Source organism: Branchiostoma lanceolatum, chromosome 7 (genome assembly GCF_035083965.1).
Source record: "Branchiostoma lanceolatum isolate klBraLanc5 chromosome 7, klBraLanc5.hap2, whole genome shotgun sequence".
Lineage (NCBI taxonomy): Eukaryota > Metazoa > Chordata > Leptocardii > Amphioxiformes > Branchiostomatidae > Branchiostoma > Branchiostoma lanceolatum.
Window position 1 is genome coordinate 7,585,195 of NC_089728.1, and position 25,838 is coordinate 7,611,032.

The following is a 25,838-nucleotide window of genomic DNA, read 5'->3' on the forward strand; positions in this document are numbered from 1 at the left end:
TATTTTCCAAAGTTTTATTCTGAGAAACATGATACAAAGATGTTGCTAGCCTGATCCTATAAGTTGGTAATGATGGTATTGTTGGTGGTAAACAACAAAGGTAGACAAGAACATAATATAAACAGCTAGGTATCTGATTTTCAACCTTCGAAAGAAAGAAAGCCAGAGGACTTGAAACTCAATATATGCAAGAACATTGTGCAGTTTGGAACAAAACAAAATGTTGTGAAACTTGAACCAAAAATGTACTAAGAGCAGCCATTTTGTTCTCTTTAAAATGTTTGATGAAAATTCAGCTCATTTTGTATGTCTCTTTTGAGACTCTTGGTCTATCCCTTTTCAAAAGAAAACTTACTTTCAGTTCTTGGAATACTCTGTTTCAGCCTCACTTTTTCATGATATCAAGATGGGTGAGGAAAATTTAACAAAGGTGAACAACAGTCCTCTTACATCGAATCTCCTCCAACATGATTGCTTGCTGCTGTTGTGTATGTCAATATAACAAAGCTGATGATAGACTAAATTATAGGCTTGACAGAAAAGTTAAAGGTATGACAGCAAAACACCAATGTTTTTTTGGATGTTCCACTATTGCAACATAACAGGTAGATTGAGGGCTGCTACATCAAGTTGAACACTAACAGTATTTTCACTACAGCTGGTATGTCCATCTGATGACATACATTAATCCATCAGACATCACATCTACTAGTATTAACAACTGTCAGGTAGCAACACTTTGCTGTTCACTGAAGAATGTGAGGAAAATATACGTTCTAGAGGACTTTTTGTTAATCTTTGTTTCTTCTGCTAAACAAGGTGCATCCCATCATCTGTTTGTTACAAGCTGCCTGAATGAATGACAATGTGATAACCTCGCTTTTTCTATGACTGAATCTGATTGGCTGGTTCGAACTGCTCCCGGGATCTGGTTGGCTGGAGTAATCTTAGGTTCATATGTCTGACTGGTGATGATTGGCTGCTGCTACTTCATGAGTGACTGAGCAGCCATGTTTAACATGCGCATGTTCTTGATCATTTTGTGGTTGGGCTCTGACTGGATGAAGTGGTTAAGCTTCTTGCACAGCGCACTGAGGACGACTGCGGCATGGTCGCATGTGACAGGGTGTGTGAGGTCAAGGTTCATCACTGACTCTTCAAGGTACCTGAAGAAAAAATACATACAACATGTGAGATGACTACATACATGTAGATGGAAAAATGCCCTTGCAGTTCCAAAGCTAGGTGTTAGGGGGCCCAAACCTACTCCACTTCTTCCTTACATCAAAAGCTATCTGCCATCAGTCCATAGCATGTCCAGGACAAAAAAATACAAAAAATGCAATTTCTGCTGCAGTACCAAAATCACACACCATGGAGATCAAATTCAACTTTGACCTTGGTCTTCCCAAGACCCATCCACATACCAAATATCATCACAATCAATCCAGATTTTAAAAGTTATGCTGACTACAAATATCCGGAAACACAAACAAAGACACACACACAGACGCAGCCAAATAATACCTCCATTTTTCTTAGAGGTAACAATGTGTCAGTATTACCTGTGTTTGAGTTCCGTGTTGTGTGTCAGGTCCACGGACAGTTGTTGGATGAGTGACAGCAGGACGGGCTGCTGGAGGGGACAGGGACTCTGGCTGAAGACTTGGGCGGGGCTGACGGCCTCACACACAAACATCACCAGGTTCAGGTCAGAGGCTGTCAGAGCCTGCAGCGGATACAGGGAACAACCATGTCAACAACGGAAACAGGCAGAGATATGTATGTGTTCAACAGAACCGCATAATCAAAGTACTACATGTATAACTTTATTTCAACAGTATATACACATTTCCTATCTGCCATTTGCATCAATTTTGACAAAATAAAAACCAACAAGAACTAAAATATTGGTATAATGGATCCTAATGCCCACATCAGAATTATGATACCAAATCAAACTTTGGAATCAAGCTGATCCAGAATGATACTTCTAAATGTATTTACTCTTTCAAAAAAGATCTCACAGAGTTACAATTTAACAGAAACATATACCCTTACCTGCTGGAATGCAGTGTTGAACTGGCCTTGCCTGAGCATTGCCATAATCTGCATCTGTAACTGCTGTGTGTCTGCCTGTGGTGTGGGTACTGGTGTGACATTTCTGGATCTCATGGCCTGTACCACACTCTCCCCTAGCGCTGCCTGGTGCTCCTTCAGAGCTGTGGAAACTTCTTCTCTTACAATTCTCCGCACCTGGGAGATCAGGACATCCTGCATGCTGTAAGAGGAGAGAAATGTGATAAGTCAGATGTCTTACAGAATTGAGGAGCTAAGGCAGCCTACAAAATGTAGCGTCCCTCATTACTTAACCTCTAATTGTCAAAGTCGTGTTAGCATTTACAAGATTGAAATCTGTAGATAGAAAAAATGCACAAATCTGTCAAAATTCAATGATTTTTCCATTTGTGACTTCATCATGTTGAAACAGTAATCATCTGTTCGAAGACTTATACTTTCATGACTTCAGGTTCTGAAAAGCAATCTTCATCTAGAGTACCAAAGGTTTTGCTAAGTGTATGAGCTGTACACAATTGTTAAATAGAAGAAGTGACAATACCAAAATGAAAGAACTTGTGTTATAAAGCCTAAGAAGAAAACTCGAGGACTTGCTTGAGTATAGTGGACTGTAGCTGGCTCTCCAGCTCAACCTTGACCCCTGCAGTAATGCCGTCCTGCAGCTGTGAGGCGCTGCTGTTGAAGGTCTCCACCAGGCCCTGCAGCTGGGTCAGCACCGGGTCACGCTCCTGCTGCTGTCTCTGCCGCTGCTGGGCCAGGTGCACCTCCAGCTGCTGCAGGTCTGTGAGAAACATCAAACAACTTGCAAAAATACCACCTAGCAGAATACTATGGAACTCCAGTTATCAAACAGAAGCAGCATGTCTACAGCATAACCTTTTCTCATCAGAGTAAATTTCAACTGCAGAACATTAACTAGTAAACTTACTAATGAACATTTCTCTCTTATGCTGTAGATATAGAACGGAATAGTTTTAACACAGTTTATGTCAACATTACTGGTGCTTTAGTATGCATCCAACCATGTTTTTCATCAGCTTGAAATTTTGTTACATACACTTTTATTTTTTGTGTAAGGTCTTAACCTTTAGCACCCTAAAGTAACTGCTTGGCTTCCCATTCTGTATTGGTTACAGAGTCAGGCAGTAGGGAGAGGGTTAATTTCCAATGATCACCACCACCAGTACTTACAGTCCTGAGTGCCTCTCTGGAAAGTGTCGTTGATCTGTTGGAACATGGACTGGCAGGCCTTCTCAAACATGGGCACTACGGTGGACTGGAAGGCATCCTTGTAGGCAGCCTGGACTGGACCTTGGATAGCCTGGGCCGCAGACTGACCAATGGCCTCTACAGTAGACTGGAAAGGTGGATTGTTGGCAGTGTGTTAAAGGAGAATCTTTCAAATACTTCGAATAAAAAGACTATTTGTATTCAAGACCATCTGTCATCTTCTTCAGGGAAATTCTGACTGGTTCACATTGCACTGCAGCACAGATATGTGTCGCCGCTTGTAGATGCAGTCCCAAATGTAAAGTATTTACATATATACATAGATAGTTAATGAGGTGTTTACAATTGAGTCCCAAATGTAAAGGAGTGTATTATATATGCTAGGTAAATAGTTGTGGACAACGTCAAGTCAACCATAGAGTGGAGTGTATTACATAATAGTCTCTTTAAAATATGTAACCAGCTTGAAATGCTTTATTATACTACCATATATTAATCAGTAAAGAACATTTCTCACTACCTACTTTAATGACAAGGTCCAAAACTTGCCAGCAATTCTTTTCTACTAATTCCCACGTCGCTGATGTGCTTTTTAAACACCACACTTGTTGTCTACTATAGTCATTGAGGAACAGAGAAAAGATACATACTTTTGCACGGACCAGTTTGGAGATATTTTCCTTCATGAGTGAATCTGTAGCAGTGAGCTTCTGTGCCATGGTCACGTTCAAGTGGTCTTTCACTGGGTCCAGGGACTTGGTCACAGCTGTAGTTGAAACAGGAGAGAGAACAACTGTGTAACACAACTATAACTTACTGCTCTAAACATTTATCTCAAACATGAAGTTAAAAAGAACCCTTCAAGAACAATTCAATATATTGGCTCATAATATAGATATCATTGATTCACTGAAAGTACTTTTTCTCCATATTCTTCAATCCCATCAAATTTCTGTCCCTGGCTTGGCAGTGTGACTGTACATTTGTTGAGGAGGCATCTCTAAACAAAACATTATGTGTCATGGCATACTGCATAGATGATGATGGCAGACAAGAGTCAGTGCAGGTCCACATGTATGTGCCAACACTATGACTGTGATCAGTCTAAAGGCTGTTTACCAGTTATGTTAAACAAGCAAACAAACAAACATGACAGTTCCAGATCCTACCTGGGAGGACGCTGTTTTTGACCTCCTGTTTGACGCACTTCTCCAGTTTGGAGGTGATGGAGGAGTTGAGTGTTTGGGAGACAGTGGACAGGAGGCGCTCCTGCTTCTGTTTGTCCAGATCCTGCCGCTCACGGAGAGCCTCGTCCAGACGTTTCCCTGGGGGTCTGGTTAAGGAACCTGCTGACGACTAGAGGGTACTGATGTGATAGTGTTACCAGTGACTCAACAAGACTCAACCATGACATGATGATATGACTCTGTAGTGTGTCATAAAAATGGTAGAATCCAGTTAATTGCAAAATGGGTTATTGAGAAAAAAAGGTTATTGAAACATTCTGATGATATCTAACGTTATATTCCAAAAAAAAAACAGGGTGCAATACAAGAAAATGTATTCTGTAAATTGAAAAAAAACAAAAAACATATGGATACTAATGTCATGCAAAGTCCTATCATAAAACATGTGCATACTGATTTTGTAGTAAAATTACTCCTTGCACAAAATTGTCTTTCGAGCTCTGAGCGTAGGCTTCCAAAATCCAAGAAGACATGAAATAACAAAAGTGAGGAATATCTTGTTTACCATATTTTGTTAGTCAAGTCATTTGTAAAACCTTCCCAACCACTTTGATTTCACAATGAAGGCAAATTCTTTGATGGCCCAATCCTTTTTTTTTGCACACTCGCTTCAGTTTTGGGGTTAGCCCAGATGATCCATATAATCAAGTCAGTATGGCCTTACTCGTGTTAGAGTCAAATGGGTCCATATCAGGGCTGTCTCCAACGTTACATTTTTCTGTCCCATACATTGTTTTGGAACCCATGTTGTTGATTTTTGTTGTTGAATCTGCTATTTTAAGATTATGAAAATACATTTCTATCAGTTTCATGTCATAAGTTTGAAATGTTTGGGACGGATGGGGTGAATTTTTTTTCCGTCCCAAGAAGTAAATTTCCGTCCTGGGACGAAGAGAGGGGGATTGGAGACAGCCCTGGTACATATACACCATCCTACCATATCCCTACAACAGAAGGATACTCTCAGCCTGAGCATGCTGCTGCAGTGCCTTGTCCACAGTGGTTCCTGTTGACACATGCAGCTGCTTGAGTTGTTGTGTCACGGCCTGCGTCAGGGCGGCCTGGCTGGCCACCTGCTGCGCCTGCACCTCCCCCCGCAGCTGCTCCAACTCCTGCTGCTGCTGCCGTAGCAACAACAGAACCTGCTCCAACTGGGCTGACGACACCTGTACATGAAGTCAATAGATTTCAGTAATTTCCACCTTGTTTGTTTGTTTGTTTGCTCACTCCCCTAAAAAATTGTGATCATAGCATGTCCAAAACACAAGATATCAAACCCTGAAGTTATGCTGCAGTACCGTAACAAGTCACTAGGGGACCCAAAGTCTAATCATTTGGAGGTCTCATCAAGACCTACCAACATAATAAATAACAAAACAATCCATCCAGACCTTCTCCAGTTATTCTGCTTTTTTACATACATACATGTACACACATACATACATACATACAAATGCTACCTAAAACATAATCTTCTTGGCAAAGATAAAAATAGTAGTAGAGGTCCATCAAACCATACTGTCCTGTCTTACGTAGATTGCAGAAACTGTACAAAACTGGTGCATTGCCCCTATAGGCGGCTGAACAGTTATGCAAAACAAACAAAGAGCGAAAGATCTGAGGAAGTCCATACCTCGGCTGCCTGCCTCCTGGGTGGTGTTCTGGGGGCTGCCACTTCCCTGTAGGTCTCCTCTGTTCTGTGCACCCTGGGTGACGTTGTTCTGGGTGGGGTGGACCTTCCTGGCAACACCTGGTCATGGCGGGTGGTGGGGAGGGCGGCAGCAGCTCCCTGCAGTTCTGGGCTGGAGTGATAGGGGGCAGAGCATATTCGGATTCTATTATTTGTTGTAAAAAAGGACTGATTACTGGCATAAATGATTTCCAAAGTTTCTGACTTGTTGCTAAAGAGAAAAACCAAACAAACACAGTAAAAATACACTTTTCTGTTGTTACAATGCTATGGCAAAGAATAGAAATCCACCCAAACTATCAAGATATCACGCCGTTCCCCATACCTTCTGCCCATGCTCGGCTGCACGTTATGTAGGTCTTGCTCCCTTGGTGGACTGCTTGTCTGGCTGGCCACCAGTTCTGGCTGCGCAGTCCGGCTGGCTTCCTCCGCGTGGGCTCTGTCCCGTGCTGTCTCCATGGTGATGTCTGGTGCACGAGGCCACCGTAACCCGTACTCGTCCTGGACCTGCTCGTGCCCGGAGTCTGGTCTCTCCTCGCCTCCTTTGGCCCCCTCTGCCTCCTCAGCGACCTGGTGGGATGGGATAGTGAAGGAGACTATTATTATGTAAAAGGGGAAATTTTTCTGGTGGTTTTATGCTCACGGTTTTCACAGTAACCTCACTGCGAACTTAAAACCACTGCATTTTCAACCTACAAAATCAAATCCCTGCAAACACTTCCTGTTTTACAGTAAGCACTGACTGATGCTAGTATACTGGGTTACCTCAATGAAAAGCGGCCTGCAGGACGATTTGAGCTTCTCATCAATAAACAAAGCTTCAAGCAAAGAAACAAACACAACTACAACTGATTTCAATATCTCCATTTCTGCACTCTGAGGTAATAAGGACACCAACCCACCTCAGGTCTGCCCCTGGGTGACATCTCGGCCCCCCTGAGCCTGGGGGACAACACCTCCTCCAGACTGGAGCCTGAGCTGGGCGGTCTGGGCTGGCTCTCCTGCTGGAACATCTGCTCCAACGCCTCGGCGGAGGCGGCTGGCGTGTCCGTGGAGGTGGATGTGGAGGAGATGAGGTCTGGGGAGCGGGCGTGGACAGCTGAGGGGAGGGGCTTCTGTTCTGGCGGGGAGAGAGGGGGCAGGGGCAGGGTGGTGGGGGTGGGGACGTGGCTGGGACCGTCTGGTGTTCCTGGGGATGGGGGTAATGCAAGATGAATATGCAATATGCTTCAACAAACAGATGGCACACAATTCAAAGTCAAGAAAAAATACATTTATCAAGACACAAAATGCAGTATCATTGCTGCATTTTTGACTCAGTATATGGAATCTTTGTTTTCGTTTTGTCTGTTTGTTATGTTGGTGTCTGTGTACATTTATTTGAATACAGTCAATAGAGTAGTAAAGAGTAAGTGGGAAGATCAATGCAAAGGTCAGACTTGTGTCAGGCAGTAGAGTTCATTGATGGCTAGTGTTTAATCAATCAGACATGACAGTTCAGGTCATGGGGTCAATGGAAGAGGCTATGTGATTCACTTTTAGTGTTTTTGGTCTGTTTGTCTGTGTTTTCGCAGTTACATGTACATGTTTATATCATTTGCCATATGCTAGTCACGATTTGAATCAATGAACTACAATTGAACAAGACATATGAGAAACTACAAATTTTATAGAGTCGTGAGATCTTCAAACTCTTGTTCAGTGTTGTGTTACTAACCTTGCTTTGTTGAAGTGGGCGTCAGTGTCAGAGAGCTCTCGGGAGAAGCCTGGAGAATGTCCTGCAGTTCAGCCACACTGTGCGCGGAGGCGCTGCCGTCCAGGGAGTTGGCTACAGAGTTCCCCATGGGAGTCACAGCGGTGAAACTACTCATGCTGGAGCCACTACTTCTCATGGTGTGGTCTCCTCTTTCTGTTTGGGAAAAATAAAATGAGAGTTCATGAGTCATGTATATGTGTGGTCAAGGGCATCTAAGTGTACATTGTACATTTGTTGTACATGGAGGATGAGAGATTCATTGTTCTTTCATCTTTCTTTTCTAGACTTTTATCTTATCTTAAAAGTCATGGGATAGTAATAAGAACAGTACAGCGTTAGCTATATCTATATGTTCGATGGCAACTGGAAAAGAGTGATAACAAACAATTGCAAGATATCAATTTTATAATATTTTGTTTGTCTGCTTCTCAAAAGTGAGTTTCAAAGTAGGTTCCAAACAGGCTGCCACATTTACTCTGATATCATCACAGTTTACTTTAATTACCTGGTGACAGGAATGAAGAACTGAAAGATGTATGATTTTTTATGGTTCGATATTCAATACTATCAGAGGGGTGCATATTTGTTGCAAACGTTTATGTCCATTGAATATATACTATCATTGTTGAATATCATCAGAAAATGTTTTAGTTTGGGTCATAAAAACACTTTTTATTGCAGTACCATGTGTGAATGCAGCCGGAGTGAGAAGCATTGGCTCTTCAGCATTGTCTTCAGGTGGAGGACTGGTTTCCTCTGCTACAGGTGTCCCCTCTCTGTCCGCTCTCCCCTCCAGAACACTTGGACTGGCCTGTGACCCTTCACCTCTCAGGTCAGATGTTGACCCCTCGGCATCTGTCAGAGTTTCCACGCTCATGTCGGATAGACCATCTCGCAATGCTGTGGGGTACATAGAATAGGGAACTAACTCATACATCTATCTAATGTTAACAACTGTTAGTGTCCATCATAACTATACATGTATATCAGAGATGATAATTTTACAGTACATACCAGAAATCAGGATCACATGCTTCTGAAACATTCCTACATTCTTAAATTACATTCATGTAACAGATCAAGATACTATCATAAAAGGGGACACGTTTGTGGTGGTTTTGTGTTAACTTGGTGGTTTTTGGGGTAACCTCTTCACTGCAAACTTCAAACCACCGCAAACATACATGACTGTGGCGTTACTTTTATTTCAACCACAAACTAAAACAACTGCGAACACTACATTTTCTCCCTACCACATTAAGTCCCTGCAAACTTAAACCTATTTACAGTAGCAGCAATAAAGCCTTCTCATTACAGATGGTTTGGACAGAAAATGTCACAGTCCTCCACCGAAATGAACAACATGATGGTATGATACATACCTATGTCATCCTGCGACACTGAGCCGATAGACTGGGGCTGATGCGGCCTGGAGGAGGCTGTGGCTGGCTTGAACCTGACCTGTAATTCCTGAAGGGACCTGGAAAGGCAGAGATGATGGTGAGGGAAAAAAACCCAAACACACACAGTCCTCAAGCTACGAACTGTGGTACTGCATTCAAACAATTGCACTAACCAGAATCCAGGACATACACACAGGAACCTCTATATGCACATGTTATAAATGAATGTGCAGCGTGATCATGTTCAGGATTTTACATCCCTACCCATGATGGGTTTGCCTCACCTCATGTAGGACACACACACATCCATGATAAAAAATTCTTTACAACCCTCAGTTCATCACCTCAGTACACATGACTCACACTGCCACAAAACACAATCACACTTAACCATCCACTACCTGCTAATTTGGAAAGCCAATCCAATTTCACAAAGTCAAAATAGCCCGATTAACCGTGGGCCAGCTAGGTTGCCCGTGCACCAGTCTTGATGACAACACCTTCCCAGGGGGGAACCTGTGAGATTCACCCTGTTCTGGTTGGAACAACCCTTAGTCTTGATTTAGTAATAAAGATTGGGTTATTTTACCTCCGGCTACAAAGCAACCGTAAAAACCTGCAGTACTGATTACGTTTCAGCTAACAAGATTTTGAGATTCCATAGGTCAACTGCTGAGCTTCTAGGTTGTACAGTGAAGCAAATAGTCTGGGTGAGGTGGTCAAAAATGCTCATAAATGATTCAGCAACATGTGTACATGTACCTTGATGTCATATGGCTACATGGTAGTTTACCTGCGAGTTTTATATCAGTACTGCATGATATGTTTCCTTCATGTCCTAAAATGCATAAAATCATTGTTGTTTTGACACACTTAAGGTATGCTTAATTAAAAGAGAAGTGGTTATAATTTTCATTTTTGTTTGGCATTGAATGTTCCTATATTGTATGACCTTGATCCTGTGCCTCCTGAGGTTTTAAACTGATCACATAATCACTCCATCTGTTTAGCATCAGAGTAATAGGCATTAGCCCAGAAGGCAGGCTGAGAGAGCGCATTACCAAACAGATTAACACGCTCATCATTTCTGATAGCCTGGTAAGTGCAGGCTCCAGGCACGGTGCTCCAGGTCGAAGGTTTATCATATCTGTTAACCTGCATTGGCTACAGTTTCGGACCACATTTTCCAGTCTATATTCCAATCAAATTAAGTGAAATTACAGAACAGCCAATTTTCATTAAAGCATCATGAGATCTCTGCCACAGTTAAAATCTTTTTTTCTAAATTGAACTGGTAAATTTTGGCAGAGCTATAAGATACCACTGTCATTGAAGGAAGCAAACTGCTGTCAGCATTGATATTTCAGCTAAAATCTACTTGCCATGGATGATGAGGTTTTCTGAACAAATAGTCATCTTCATATGAATATTCATTCAAGGCACAAAATAATGAAGGTCACTTGTTAACACTTAAAGGCTACATGTACTTATCTAGAATGAGTATACAGGTTACATGTCTAATTGGAAGCAGTGCACAACAATACGACACAAGGTATCACAATGGACCTGAACCAACACTAACTTAGTAAGTGAGACTACTGCATGACACGTTGTAAAATGTTGACATGAAAGAAACGTAAATGACAGTAACATTGAAAACTTACTTTGTGTGCACACAGAACAGCTTAAGGAGAACACCAGTGTCATTTGAAGCTGAGTGGTCCCCCTCACCTGTTCATGGATACAGCATTAGTAATCTCCATGAACATTAATCCGCAAGGTTACATAAATCCGCCACATTGAAGAACATGGAGTTTGAGAGATCTCTAGTGCAGCACTCTCCAGGTATGCACAGTTTAGATGTACAGGAGTGCACCATATTGGGGGACGTTGGGTTGGAGATCTATTTGGACATATCTTTTCAGGATGGTGGAATTATGGATCCTGGTGGAAGCATATTACATGTAGTAGATGTTACTAGTACATTCTTGCTACACAATCTTTTCAACCTTCCCACCACAAACCAAACATTAAATTCAACAACGTATACAATACTATAATTTTGGCCCAATAAAATGATAGATAATCATTCAGGGTAACGGTTCCATTGGTACATTCAACTAATCTTCTGTGGCATAACCTCACAACAGGTTGTCAAGAACAAAACTACAGATGTTGTACTATTCCATTCTGATAGGGGGCATTGCAATCCTGTCATCAGAACAGTTGAAGCATCGACCACCCCAATACCTAATGGCTGGCAGCATTACCATTGACAAGAAGGTTGCCTACTGCTCCTCTCAACCCACTTTTCAAGACTGTTTGGCAATGATAACAAAAAAAATGTCATGTATATCTAAAAAAAATACACATTTTGCTGTTGGTAAAGTAGTGGTAAAAAATCAATTGCCATACCTCCAGTCATGTCCTCTTCCACTTCCACCTCTGCGTTGACAGACTTGAACTTGCGCAGGGATGCGTCAGCGATGGCAAAGGAGAGCAGCGGTTGGGTAAGGAGATATTCTGCGAGCGAGACGATCCCAGCTTTCCCATCATCGGCATTCTGATACACCTGTAGCACGTACAGCACCTGGTGCGGATAGAGTTCAGAAGCTTTGGTCAACTTTTACGTAATTTGTCCTGGTTTGTCTCAGGGAAATGATGATGATGTCGTTGGCAAATGTTTCTCTGTTGTCTCATTCATTAAAAAAGTTAAAGTTGTCTCGAGCCAGCTCACCAGAGAGCTAATCTTCCACTGGTCATGACAGAGAAGGCAGGGTCTGATGCTATGTACAGTATGTACAGGACATTGAACCAGGAAATTCCCCTAGCTCTTTTTGACATCAAGCACAGTGGACAGTGGTCCATGGCTTAACATCCCGTCCTAAGGACTGCGACCCTTTCCAGTAGCATGCATGTCTAGTGAGTATAACAGCCAGGATCCAAACTCCCAACCTCTTGGTCCAGAGGCAGGATCACTAGCCACTGGACTGTGCATGTTACTTTAAATTCAGTCATAGAGGAATGAAGCTGAGTGTACAGTTAGGCAATACAACATGATAAGTCCATAGTGTAACCATGAGAGGTGATGTAGTCTGTTGGTGAATTTTTCTTAGGACGTTCTGACCAAAACAATTCAATACCTCCAAGATTAATTCTTGCATTCAGAAACAAAAGTCTGTTATAAATTTTTTCTTCGTATTTGTCAGTTTTATTCTTGGCATGAGTCACTCTGGTCATCATCTATTAGTGAAATATAGGTTAAGGTATCAGAACTTGAAAATTTCTTCAGACAGACTTAAGTCATGTGTTAGATTGCCTGTGTGAGGCGGTTCCACCTGGAAGACAAATCAATAAGCAGACTGATGAGTCCAGCCCCTCGTGCTGACATCTTGTCATCGCAATGAAAACACTGTGTGCATGACAATCCCCCCCTTCAGACAACCATGCGGATGGATTTGACAGTTTGTATTGATTTGGTGGGGTCTTCATTACTCGGTGATGATTCCCCATCCATCCGCCATGACAGACATGCCTTCCGGCTACATTGTCCTGCAGGATCATGCAATCATCCACCCCCACCACCACAACTTTGGTGGCAAACTTCTGACTCAGAAACTGATTATTTCTTCCCCTACAGTCACTTCATTCAATCTCATTTTACTGCAGGGTTTTCTTCAGCTTTTGATTTTTTTCGTCGTTAAGTCTGATCTAAGCTTACGAAAATACTTATTCATCAATTTCATGTCACGAAGTTCAGATTTTCTTGACAGGCTGGGTGAAAGTTTTGTCCATCCCAAAAGCAAATTTCTGTCACAGGATGGAGGGACAGGTACTGGAGACAGCCATGCTTCACTGACTACTTATTCTATTACTGTTTGAATCTGGTTTGTTTTCTATAACTAACGTAGTGCTAGTATACATTGTGTACTTTGCTAAGATAGTTCTACTGTGTTTGGGATGAAAATCCCTGTCAAGTTTGACAACAACAAAAATTCTGTTATGTATATTTGACAGAGGAAATAATCTCCATACATGTAACGTTAAAATGTATTTGGCTTTGATTGAAGAAGTGTAAATTATTGGGGAATATCTTTTAATCCCTATTTTATGTCCCTCTGAAAGCAATATACTGACACGAGAGTAAATAATACAGAAATCTGCAATTCAAACAGCTGCGTTATCCATTGATCTAAAGTTATCGGTTTAATTTTTCATACCGCCCGATTGTGAGAGGATAACCAAAACTAATATTTGTGCTAATCTCGTCAACAATTACGTCTGAGTCAGGGATATGGTGACTTCTGCTCCCCACCAAACTCCCAACACTGCCACACCAATATGCAAGATTGCATGCCCAGATAAACATGAATGTGCCCAGTCTGCTGCATCAGGCAGCAGGGAACAATAAAGGTAAACTCTCCATCCTCGGTATTTATCATCTGCGTCCTCTCCTATCTCCCCTGCCCCAGGCTTGAATACGGTACGCTCTGTAGTCACATCAAATCCGCCGAGAGATGAAAATTTCTGACCGGGCGGCTACTTGACAATACAGTCATGTTTATCACTGTCGGCTTTACTGTGTAGTCTCCAAGCTATTCCCATTCCCGTACACTTATCTCCATCTGTGTTACATGTAAGTGCGGCATGAAAAGCATTTTCATAGTGGGAGAGCTTGTTCAAAAATGTCTAGCTGTCTTTAATCTCCTGACAATCACTATTTGTCACGTCAGCTCTATGTGCTCAGCCCCGGGCATGAATTTCAGATTCCCCGTATCAAAGGCTTCTTGCTGGTCACAAGTACACTCATTCTGATGCTTCACTAATACAACTCAGCATTACGGGGATGCCCAAAGGCTTTGGTATGGTTATGATCTAACCATGTATCTGTAATTGCATTGCCCAAACATTTATGGATTCTACTTGTTGGTCCACCAAATTTACAAATAATACATCATATTATGGCAGCCTCCTTGTATGTTAATATGTCGGACTTGATTCGAATTTCGCCCGCCGAGAAGCGGACAATTTAGGCCTCTACCCTCCAATCTCAGTGGAGATGCAAATCTGAGTTTGGCGCTGTTTTACGAGGGGTTTATGGGAGCCATCAAGTCATAACCCAACATCCCCCACAAATCAACAACATTTATGAAAGAATAGTCATTCATTCAGCTAATTTGCAAGATCTTCATTAAGATAGAGAGTGCGAACGTTAAAACAAGCCGTCAAACATCGTCAAGATATCAACTTCTCTTTCATCCTTCCCCTCCCGTAAAAGCGTATGATGTCACATATCTTAATATGTAAATACACCTTCAGGCATAATTTGTACAAAGGACACAAAAACTACATGTACATCTACACACAGTTACTACCAAGTTAAACATGATCTCAAAAGAAAACACAGTGAAAATCAAACAGGAGAGTTTTAATTCTTGTGACACACCCTAGTACATGTATATTATCCTGTGAACATCCACTCTGCAGTTGTCCTATATTCCTGCACAGTCTGCACTTAGCTGCATCACTTATTGTCATCGTCAATTGTCGTAAACACTTTATGACTGCAGTAAAGGTAACTTGTCCACATTTATCAGATCCCCCTGCAGAAGTTTCATTATCAGCGTTAAGTTACGAGGCTGGGGAGGTGGGGAAGGTTCCCGGGGGAGCGTGGGTAAGAAAATGCCGTGAATGCGGAGTGTGGGAAATTGAGAAAGGTCAGGTTTTACAACATGTAATAGTTATTGATGAATATAATATGACTCATAGGTCAGGCCCTTACTGAATAACAATTCCTGCTCGAGTACTGTCATGTCATCCCTATGCTCAAAAGTTCACTTTTTTTTTTTTACAATAACATCAAATATTAGACAATAAAGTTTTTACCGTAGTCAGGTGATTTACATGCGATCATTGTCAGAGTTTACAAGGGAACATTAATTTGAACTTAACTCGTTAACTTTTCCTATAGGAATTAACACAAACATGCTCAATTTCTGTCAATAGCACTAATTGGCCCTATAGGAGTATTTACACGACCCATGGCTACTTGTGATCCCCGTGCCCCTGTGTTGTAAACTTGCTGTGCCAGGCAGGAATACTCTGTCTGGTCTCCAGGCTAGTCGTATTTCCATGTAGTGTAAGGCCATACTGACTTTATCACATGGATATTAACATCCTATGGGTACCCCATAACTAATGTGAGCCTGCGAGAAATGAAAAAGTTGAAAAAAAAAGTTATATTGTACCTTCATCACTAAATTTAAGTGGTCAGGGAGATTGTACAAATTAATTCTTTATTTTTGTCCTTTCACATCTTAATCTTTAACTTTCGGAAGACTTCGCTCATTGGTATTAAAAATGGATAACAGTATTATGATATCTAATTTCTAATTTGGTATTAAAAATGGATTATTTGGATATCTTATTTCAATTGCGGCATATATTTTGAAATTCTCATTTTGCAGCTTCTTTGTACGATTTACAGTATGGCCGCAAACTTTTTGTAAAATGGACGAAAATTGATGCGCGCACAGATGTCATCAACATAATAATCAAGTCAGTGTGGCCATACTTTTTCTACAAGCTACTACATTATTGCTGTTATCTCAGGGCTGGTGAACATCTACAGGTCTCATCAGCAGTTAGGTGTGGATGGAGGCGCCGGCCCTTATCAGCTGTAGGCAGGAGGAAGCCGGGCGCCGCGGCCACAATGGGGTTCTACTGCCCCTGCCACGGGTCAGCCCGGCAGACGAAGGCGGAGTCGTGGCCTCCGGGCAGGGATGGACACAACTTGAATGTGAATTAACTTTTTGCACAGGTATGGACTGCATAGCCGGTATAACCGCCCTTCGATTAAGACACCAGCTTCTGAATTTATATTCATATCTGTATATTCAGTATAACCGTCATTCGATGTAACACACCAGCTTCTGTATCTGTACATGTCTAGTTGGTGCCCTTTGGCGTAACACACCAGTTTCTGTATCTGTATCTGTATAGCAGGTATAACTGCCTTTTGATGTTAAACACCAGCTTTGTAGGCATGCCTCGCAGAGGCAGTTGGTTATAAAATACTGAACTACCTGTCACCCCTAACCTTTGCACATCTAGCTGTATGCATCTGATGAGGATGCCCCTTAAGTTTTGTCTCAGATAGATCTTTGGCTTTCTCATTTGTTTTGGAATAACTGCTTAGCTGATAGCGATAGCAAATCAAAAGCCTTACGACAAAACGTGAAAAGCATTAAGGTGAAAACACATCACTAAAAATGGACTCTTTTGTCAGGACTTCTGACCCATTTTCAACCTGCATGTTTGATTCATGTGCCTCTGTACATTTCCTATTCCAGAAAGACATTAAGCACAGTTGGATGGTTGGAACGCACCATCCACGGACGGTTAAAGAATGGTGGAGGATTTGCTTATCTCTCAGCAGCAGGCTCTGGCCAGGAGCAAACCAATTCAACTAAACCTGCAAACAAAATAACTTCCATTTCTCTTCACACATCAGGCTTAGAAATCTGACATTCAATTGGTGGTGATGAAATGGGCTTTCCCCCCAAGGAAAATACGAGTCAGAGCAATAAAGATCTGCGAGAAATACCTATGGAATAGGTTCAACCCATGGCCTTAAGTTGTGTATTTCATGTATCAGCATGCATAAAATGGGCATAATGAGTGGAGTCAAAAAGTCAGAGGGAAGTGTTCCCTTTAGTTTGTGGCCATTGAGATGGAAAACTTTTAATGCCTTTACTTTGCAATATTTCGTGAACTGCACAACAGTTCAAGGTGGTGAGGTGGTCTTGTGGTTAGGTTTGTTGACTTAGAAACTAAAGGTCCTGGGTTCGAATCCCTGCATGGCAGGCCCTAGTGCTGTGTACTAGCACTTTACAACCATTTCCTTATCCAACTCAGGTGAAAATGAGTACCCTGTTTTGGTTAAGGAGCTCCTGTACTTGAGGAGGGACACAGCTCTAGCATGTAAAAGAACCCACCACACCACCACCATCAAAAAGAAACTGGGTCCATCCCTGTGTGAGTGGATCAAACCGTATAGTCTGGTCTCCAAGTTGACATCAAGGCTAAAGAGGTAATAATCACCAGTTATGTCAATGATTCAACAAACATGGTAAATCTCAATTAATAATTAGCTAAGAGCTGTGTAAGCCTTTGTCTTGCTGATTTTTCTTCTTCTTGATTCGCCACAATCTAACAGACTGAGAAAAGACAAGGAAAATTTTCACTGTCAAAACAGCAGCGCAAGATATTTGGGCTTAAGATTCACTTCTTAGTCTTATGGATCATGTTTCAGTGTTCCAACTGTGCAATAAATACTGATATTCGAACCTGGGTATTTGATATCAAAAGTCATTTCATAGTCCAATATGCTATGATTGGAATTCTAGTAAAAATACTTTTACTGATTTACATCATATTGCATTGCGGCCAATAGAATGATAGTATGTCTTAAACATACATTACAGCCAAATGGTCAAAGAACTATAATTATGGTAATATTTCTGTCTGCTGCACAATAGTGTCTACAGTCCTTTGAGGTGGATTGTAGACACAGAATTATAATAGTACAGACACAGAACTATAACAGGACCACATCAGTCGAGTGGTTGAACCAAAGGCCTCATAGGCATTCAATATTTTACACTCTTTCCACCTTGGTCATTGCCTATTGGTTTTAAGCAAATAGCTAAAATTGTGACCTATAAACTTGATATAAACCTCAACAATTTCATGTACCTTTTTTTTACTTTACTGATTTTTGAATGGAGAATATTCATATTAAGGACTTCAAGGTATTCCTTCAAAATAGAAAGACAACTTTATACTCACATGAAACATTTGCCAACTGTCTGTTTTAAAGTTAAAGTCCTATTCCTGCGGAGTACTCTAGTATATTACGCAGCCAGATTTCGACACAGTTTGTTCAAACTAGAGGCTTGTTACACTGTAGGTTTAGCACTTCATGTTGCATATGAGAGAATTACATTACCTGTGAATGGGAGGCACAGTAACTCTTTGTTAGCCTCTTTAAGTTGCATAGAAGCAGGAACAAAAGACCTGTCTCACCCCCAGATGTTTGAATTGCCTTCATAAGTTTTAAGAGTGCCATTGCACGCTCCACAATACCTTCATACCGGCGCAATGTCAGAGTTCAGTGAATTTATATCATCAACGTCTTGCAGGTAGCTTCATTACAAGCCACAGGATACTCCATTAAGCCGAACGCAATAATTCCCCCGCTGCTTACAATGCAAAGGTTAAAACGGTGAAGTGACATTACCGTCTTGCATCGCACTTAAAGATGGTGACCAATGGTAAAACAGCGGGCAATAAACGCGGCACGCATTTTCTTGTGATGATCACACTCAGCAAGTTTATGTGCGTCAGCGGGGCAGAGCGGATGGAGGAAGTGATAAAAGTGAAGGGAAGGGGCACGTAAAAAATATGCATTATGTTGGAGCAGGGTGATTTCCTTCTTGTCGAGGCAATTAAGCCGTTCTGAAATCTTGAGTTATTGCACTCAATCAAAAGGTGGCTATAAAGTGCCGGCTACCGACTAAAGCAATATGTAAGGGGAAGGAGGTGTCCACCACAGATGCAATTGGAGAAATCCAATATGCGCATATGTCAAGTTACTATAGTTTTTTTTGAGAATCTTAAACAGAATATCTACCTTGCAAAATCAAGGGTATTATTAGAGGTACATAAGCAGATATTTTCTGCTTGTCCTGTGGGTGCAAAAATCTGTTTATGGTCATTAAACTGACACACACATGCATTATTGATTGTCTGAAAAACGTGTGTATATGAGGATTAGGACCTGGTCCTTTTGAGTAAAGGAGATTCAAAAGTGTAGTATATACAGCCCTTTTTTTGCTGTTATGCAATACCACTTATTATCTGCTAGTTCTGTGGTACTGTCAGCATTGGTACACACGTATGTTTTTGGTCATTGGACTATCATATATCAATGATTGACAGAAAAGGATATGAGGATCAGTAGCTGTTCCTTTTGTGTAATAGTAGACTTAGTCTAGTGTAGTAGAAAAGTGTTGTTTATGATATACTTTCCCCGATGTGCCTGTTGCCTGATGTGACTGTTGGGATTTTGAGAAAGAGTAGCAGCTACAAAGCCGTTTCCAGTACCCACCTTTCTTGTGATGTCTGACAGGACCAGGTAAGATGCAGACAGGTCCATGCAGGCCTTCAGACATGGCTCTTCTTCAGCACTGCAGAACAAACACAAAACAGGAATGGGAATTGTATTGAGATTTATGGCACAACAAGTCAAGCAATACTTTCTTATTTGTCAAACAAAATGAACACACTGATCAATGTCTGGATGGTATGGAGAAATCGATAAGTCTTTTGACAGGTGTCATGTAGAGCAAGCCCTTAGTGGTCTTATTGTGTCTGCTATTACCCTTAACGTCACTGGTCTGTAGGAATGTAGGGGAAGATCATGGTTTGATGAGTAATTAACAAATTTGAACAGTGAAAATTGTAGCAATGCTTAAGAGAAAGACATCAAAAGAATCCTAAAATAGGTGGTCATGTGAAGATGAATACCATTCTTTAATGACATGTCCTACTTATAAGGAAGAAAGGATCAAATTGATGCAGATGATCAAGTGTAAAACTAGAGCAACATTGTCAAAGACAAGTAGAGAGACATTTCATGTACTTATGTCATGTCCCAACGTAATCTCTAAATATCTAAGAAAATTCATATATAGCTAAAAAGAAATCTTAAAATGAAGACTTAAGAGTGTCAACATAATAGTTGTGCAGTACACATACATCATGTCATCGTGTCACTGTCAATATTGTATAGATTAAAATCTACAAGTAGATTCTGCTAAATTAATGTAATTAGCCAGTAGCCTTATACAAGGTTTTGTCTCACATTGTTCCTGTTACAACTGCTATGCAATAAACCTTGACTTGTAGAAATTGAGCAACTAAATGTGAACTTATGGACAATTGAAAAATAGTCATTTCTACAAAAAAGTGGGTCAATGAAATGCAGAATGACAAACGAAGAAAACGAACAAACTGTTGCTTTTGAAAATAAAATGATACAAATACATCTCCAACCCTGGCATCCGTCACAATCCGTCCCTAACCATGGAGACAGATAAGGTAGCAAAGATGTCACCCCTACACCATCTATCACAGGATGTTGGGATGATTATCTTCCCGTAAAATATGGATGGTCACAGACATGACATATGTAAGACCTACATCTTGCACTACCTGAACAGTTCTAAAGAAGAGAAAAATGACACTCATCACTCTGAAAGAATGCTTAACTTGGATCTTGTGAGCGTAATGTAATTACTATTGGCAAAATGTGAAGGCTACTGTAATAAAGTATTAAGTCAGAGATGGCCAATCAGCACCAAGTAGGGGCACTATAAAAACAGTAAAAAGTTAGAAATGGCCAATCAGCACCAAGGAGAGGCATCACACAAAGAGTTTGATACACAGATAGCCAATCAGCACCAAGGAGAGGTAATGTACCAAGACGTTAAAGTGAGAGAGGCAATCAGCACCAAGGAGAGGTAATTCACCAAGAGTTTAAGTGACAGATAGCCAATCAGCACCAAGGAAAGGGTTTGAATGTGAGATAGCCAATCAGCACCAATGCACCAAGAGTTTAAGTGAGATAAACCACACCGAGAGTCTGAAATTAGAGTTTAAGTTAGAGGTGGCCAATCAGCACCAAGGAGAGGTATTGTACCAAAAGTTTGAAATTAGCGATGGCCAATTTGCTACAAGTAGAGATGCCATACCAACATTTTAGATGAGATATGGCCAATCAGCACCAAAAAAAGGATGCCATATCAAGAGTATAGGTGGTGTTACAGGTGGCCAATCAGCAACAAGGAGGGGTATTGTACCAAGAGTTTATTGTTTGAGATGACCAATCAGCACCAAGGACAGGACACCAAACCAAGAGTTAAAAATCAGCAATGGCCAATCAAAACCAAGGAGAGATGCTAATCAGAAGGGATATCATACAAAAAGTCTAGGTGATAGCCAATCAGCACCAAGGATGGATCCTGTACCAGCATTTTAGATATAAGATGGTGACAGAGCCAGAAGGAAGGGCTGCTGGTCAACCGGAACTCAGGGTACAGGTGGTCTGCAGATCTGTAGATATTGAATGGTAAATCAATCAATACAAGGCAAGGCCCGGATGTTCAGTCAGCACATTACCTGCTACCATGGCTAGACAACCAGCCTAAATAAGACACGGCCCCACTGATGGTTACATGGCCGGCCATCAAAGTATTCATGATATGACTGCCACCAAGTCAATACAGGGGTACTTTATCATTGATCTTTCCCTGAAGGCAATTTCTAGACTGTGCACTTGAATACATTAAGCATTATTCTATCATCACAACTCCATGAGCTGCTAATGTGGGAACTGAGTTGTTATCACTGCAGCAACTCAAAAGTTTTAAAGAATTTACAACAACAAGACCATAGTATGTCCAGGACAAAAGTTATAAAAACCGGAAGTTCTGCTGCAGTATTATAGGGAAAGCTACCACAACGGATATGACATTCGTTTTCCCAAGATCTTACTAAACATCATTACAAGTTTTAAGTTATGCTGACCACGAATACCTAGAAACACAAACAAACACACAAAATAATATCTCCTTTTTTCAAACAAAAACCAAAGCACCATGTCACAGTGAGTGTGTTATCTGTTACCTTACTTTAGTCATTTTTAAGTTTTAAAAGTTCTTTAACTTCACACTTATGTCTAGCTATTTTTACGACTACCTTTTCTTTGTATCGAATAACTATATAATTTATGGACAAACTACACATAGGAGACAGAAACTATCATGTTTTTATTGGCATACTGGTAATAGGACTGGGACTGAAATAAAACAGTCATTCACAGTGACTACAATATACGTCTAGTTACATTCTTTTATAGCAACTGCATGGCTATCTCACAATCACAGCTGCCGTAACAGTTACCAAAAACAACAACCCACTCAGGGAAAATTAGTGATGATTGGATATGATAAAGTACCAAACAACACCCCAATCTTACAGTGATGTGCATAATAAATATGCAAAGCCATCAAGATTTATTTCCTGATAAGGAGATAGTGGATCTCTAACTCTGTAATGCTTAACAGCCATCGGGGGATTATGCTGAATAACACTCAATACCAGAGGAATTAGAGTGAAAAGCCCGTTTCTTTTTGATGATCACTGCTTTACTGGAGAATATTGGCAGCCTGCACCTTTGGTAAATTGAAAGCAATTTAAGTAAATGTGAAAATGTTGCAGTACTGAGAGAGACTAAGGACTTGATACAGTGCATTTACATGTAGATGGTTAAACATACATTCACTAGACCCAAAAACATAACTTCATGTACCTGGTCAGACAAAATTCTTCATTACGGTTTCAAGCTGGTCACAGAAGAGAGTCTGACATAATGGTATATTCAGGTGAATGATGATAAAAACATTCATTACAAGTAAACAAAACTCAGAAAAATCCTTTTTCTCCATGGTAAACGAAATTTCAGTCTTTGCTCCACTTCACTACTCTTGAGTTAGATAATCCTGAACTACATGTCATCTTTAAACACTGTGTCTCCACAGTGGACAGGCTTACCCAGGATTAGTGTTGAGTAATGCATCTTGCAGGACCCCTGTAGTCCGACTCTCCATCTACCCAATCTGGATGTTTAACTAACTCCCTTCATGGCTTAAGGCTTCCGACATTAAGATTTGGGGAGAAGATAACTAGTGAATATTGGCAATGTGATTTAGCCTTCTGTAAATGGCTAATTCCCTTGTGTCTCCATTGGGACATAATCAGTGATAGTCTCCTCTCTCTTAATGGGTCCAACAGCTCAGTCTTGCCATTCCAGAGACTGGCTAAATGGTGCACGAGCTCACTTAATGTAGATCCATTGTAACCTTGTAAAGGGGGTTGGAATGGCTGTGACAGAGTCCCATGGTAATCTTGTTTGAAAGGTCTGCCCGGCATACTTGTGCAGGAGGTAGATTAGTGAAGAAAAGGGGAAAAGTACTGTTTAGAGCAGTCAATGCCCTTCATGGGTTATGATTCAATGACACCATGACTTCCATGAAAACAACATGATGCATGCATTGCCTTCATCCTTGCCCATTGTTACCTTTGCAAAGAAGGTTATATTCTTGGCAGTGTTTGTATGTATGTTTATGTGGTTGAACAGCGTAATTCAAGAAGCTGTGGATGAATTGTCAAGAAATTTGGTCTGTGGTTAAGTCTTGTACTATAAAAGAAATGATTAGATTTTGGCCCCCCTGGTGGCTTTTCTTGGTACTGCCAGAGTACCTCCTTTTTTTATCTTATGTTTTGGGCAAGCTATGGTCATGGTTGTTGGGTAGTACAAGTCATGTGGATAGATGTTGTGTTAGAACAAGTTTGGACCCTCAAGCAGCTCTCTTTGAAACTTCAGGGGTTTTTGTGTTGCAGACTTTGGCACAGGATAATTCAAGAAGTGAATGAATGAATTTTCATGATTTTCTTCTCCATTTCCATTTCATTGCTATGCAGTAGTAACAGTTGATTACAGAAGTGTGACTACTATGTACGTTGTCCTTCTCTATAAAAAATGATTTTTGTAAGCCCGTAATTAAGGACATCCTCATTATACTTTGTACTGTAACATTTTCAAAGACAGAAAAAAAAGAGATTCATCAGCACTAGCTGTGACCTGTTGGGTGTGGCAGGAGTCATGAATTATGTATGCCTCCTTCCCATGTCTTGGGGCTGGTACTTACCCTTCAGATTTAGCTGGTTAAGACGGGTAATTGGCCCCAATGAGGTATTGACGTGAGAAAAAGGAGGACATTAGAAATGCTGGGGCATATTAAAGACACTGTACATGTTCAGACACTCATTCAGAAGCTGCTATACGCTCCTTCTTAGAACAGCAAAACTTTCACTTTTGCTCTAAAGAGGAATCTTTTTTAACAAACTAATGTTTATCCTCATTTGTGTGATACCCTTTTGTTTTGCGGTAGGGGGGGAAATCATAAATTTTTAAATTTGAGGTTTTAAGGTCACCGCAAAAGCTGCAAAAACAAAACCAAAGCACAACTTTCCATATTTACAGTACTAAAATGAACCTAAGTTGAGGGCAGACAACAGACTAAGACAGAAGAAAGAGCGATAGGAAAAGGCCGCGCCATCCCACCAGTGGGATATCTCTACACAGGACGGCATTTCCCACATTAAAGGAAATCAATGGCTGTTACAAAGTTTATTATTGGTAATCCTGTGTACGGTAGGCTTTAATTCCATGCAGACATTTCCCAATCCCTCGGTGAGTGGCAAATCAATACGATTGGCAAGTTGGCATGGCAACATAATGGCCCAGATGAATAACCCATTACCGCAAGAATTGAGTTGTGCTGAACAGATGTACATGGGGAATTCTGGGACCTGGGTGTACTGTGAGGAAGTGTGTCTTCGGGAAACTGGAAATTATTTTGTTCGTTCGTTTGTTCAGACCCTTGTAGTGCCAAGTGGCACATAAGGCAGTAAATTTCCTTGCTGTTTCAGTAGCAGGGTATATTTTTGCAGGGAGGGGTTGCTAGCTCTTCTCCTTTAACATGCTCAAGGCACCTCCTCAAACATGGGACCTCGATTTTACCTCCATTTTGAAAGATAAGTGCAGCCCCAGCCAAGATGTCCTGACCCAAGAATGAACCAGGATCTCCCAGTTTCCAACTGATTGGAACCAGGAGCTCAACTATGAGGCTGCTACCAGTTAACCTACAGGGACATCCCGCCTTCTGGAAATAAGAGAGTATTTAATTTGAGTTTTAGCAGACACCGTTCAAATATTCCAGGGCAGAAATATGTGCCTTTCTGTGACATTTCATCTTAGTTCTAAATGTTCCGTTTGCTTTGTAATTGTATGGCCTCAATTAGCTATCATTTTAGTAAAGGTTGATTACGGTAGAGCAATGTGTACTTGTAATTGTACAATGTATCTATGTTTGTAAATAGCAGTCGTATAGAACTCCATGAAGAATACAAAATGAAGTAACTATGATGTATTTTACTAATGGATATCATAAACAAGCAGGCAGGCAAACAAATCTTCACTATCCAAAAAATTAGCGACAAATGATATTGTATGCTTAAGTTTTCAAAAACTTAGACAATTATAGTGAGGGTTAGAAATGTTAGTATGGTAACTATGGTTTTATCATAATTGCATGGCATGAAATCTTAGATTAAGAGTATTTTACAGGACTGCGGCAAATTGCGCAAGGCATTCATTAGGGGGTGCTAAATCCAGTGAGATGCCCACTTTACTTATGACACCTAAGTTTTGTACACAATAAAGACACAATACTACATATGTAACA

The 25,838-nt window shown here is 40.9% G+C and overlaps 1 protein-coding gene across 2 annotated transcripts in view; it reads right to left on the reverse strand.

The window, feature by feature from the left end:
- LOC136438960 (enhancer of mRNA-decapping protein 4-like) overlaps nt 1-25,838 on the reverse strand; it is an 89,031-nt gene continuing 63,193 nt past the window's right edge. For both annotated transcript variants that reach the window (XM_066434024.1, XM_066434023.1), the window contains exons 11-27: nt 19,577-19,655; nt 11,821-11,995; nt 11,070-11,136; nt 9,385-9,482; nt 8,687-8,902; nt 7,964-8,155; nt 7,149-7,435; nt 6,572-6,816; nt 6,190-6,358; nt 5,518-5,722; nt 4,479-4,634; nt 3,960-4,075; nt 3,271-3,436; nt 2,674-2,860; nt 2,062-2,281; nt 1,566-1,729; nt 1-1,166 (exon numbers count right to left, since the gene is read on the reverse strand). In XM_066434024.1, the coding sequence (XP_066290121.1) occupies nt 986-1,166; nt 1,566-1,729; nt 2,062-2,281; nt 2,674-2,860; nt 3,271-3,436; nt 3,960-4,075; nt 4,479-4,634; nt 5,518-5,722; nt 6,190-6,358; nt 6,572-6,816; nt 7,149-7,435; nt 7,964-8,155; nt 8,687-8,902; nt 9,385-9,482; nt 11,070-11,136; nt 11,821-11,995; nt 19,577-19,655 (2,923 nt within the window). In that variant the 3' untranslated portion in view covers nt 1-985. The remainder of the gene's footprint in view (nt 1,167-1,565; nt 1,730-2,061; nt 2,282-2,673; nt 2,861-3,270; nt 3,437-3,959; nt 4,076-4,478; nt 4,635-5,517; nt 5,723-6,189; nt 6,359-6,571; nt 6,817-7,148; nt 7,436-7,963; nt 8,156-8,686; nt 8,903-9,384; nt 9,483-11,069; nt 11,137-11,820; nt 11,996-19,576; nt 19,656-25,838) is intronic.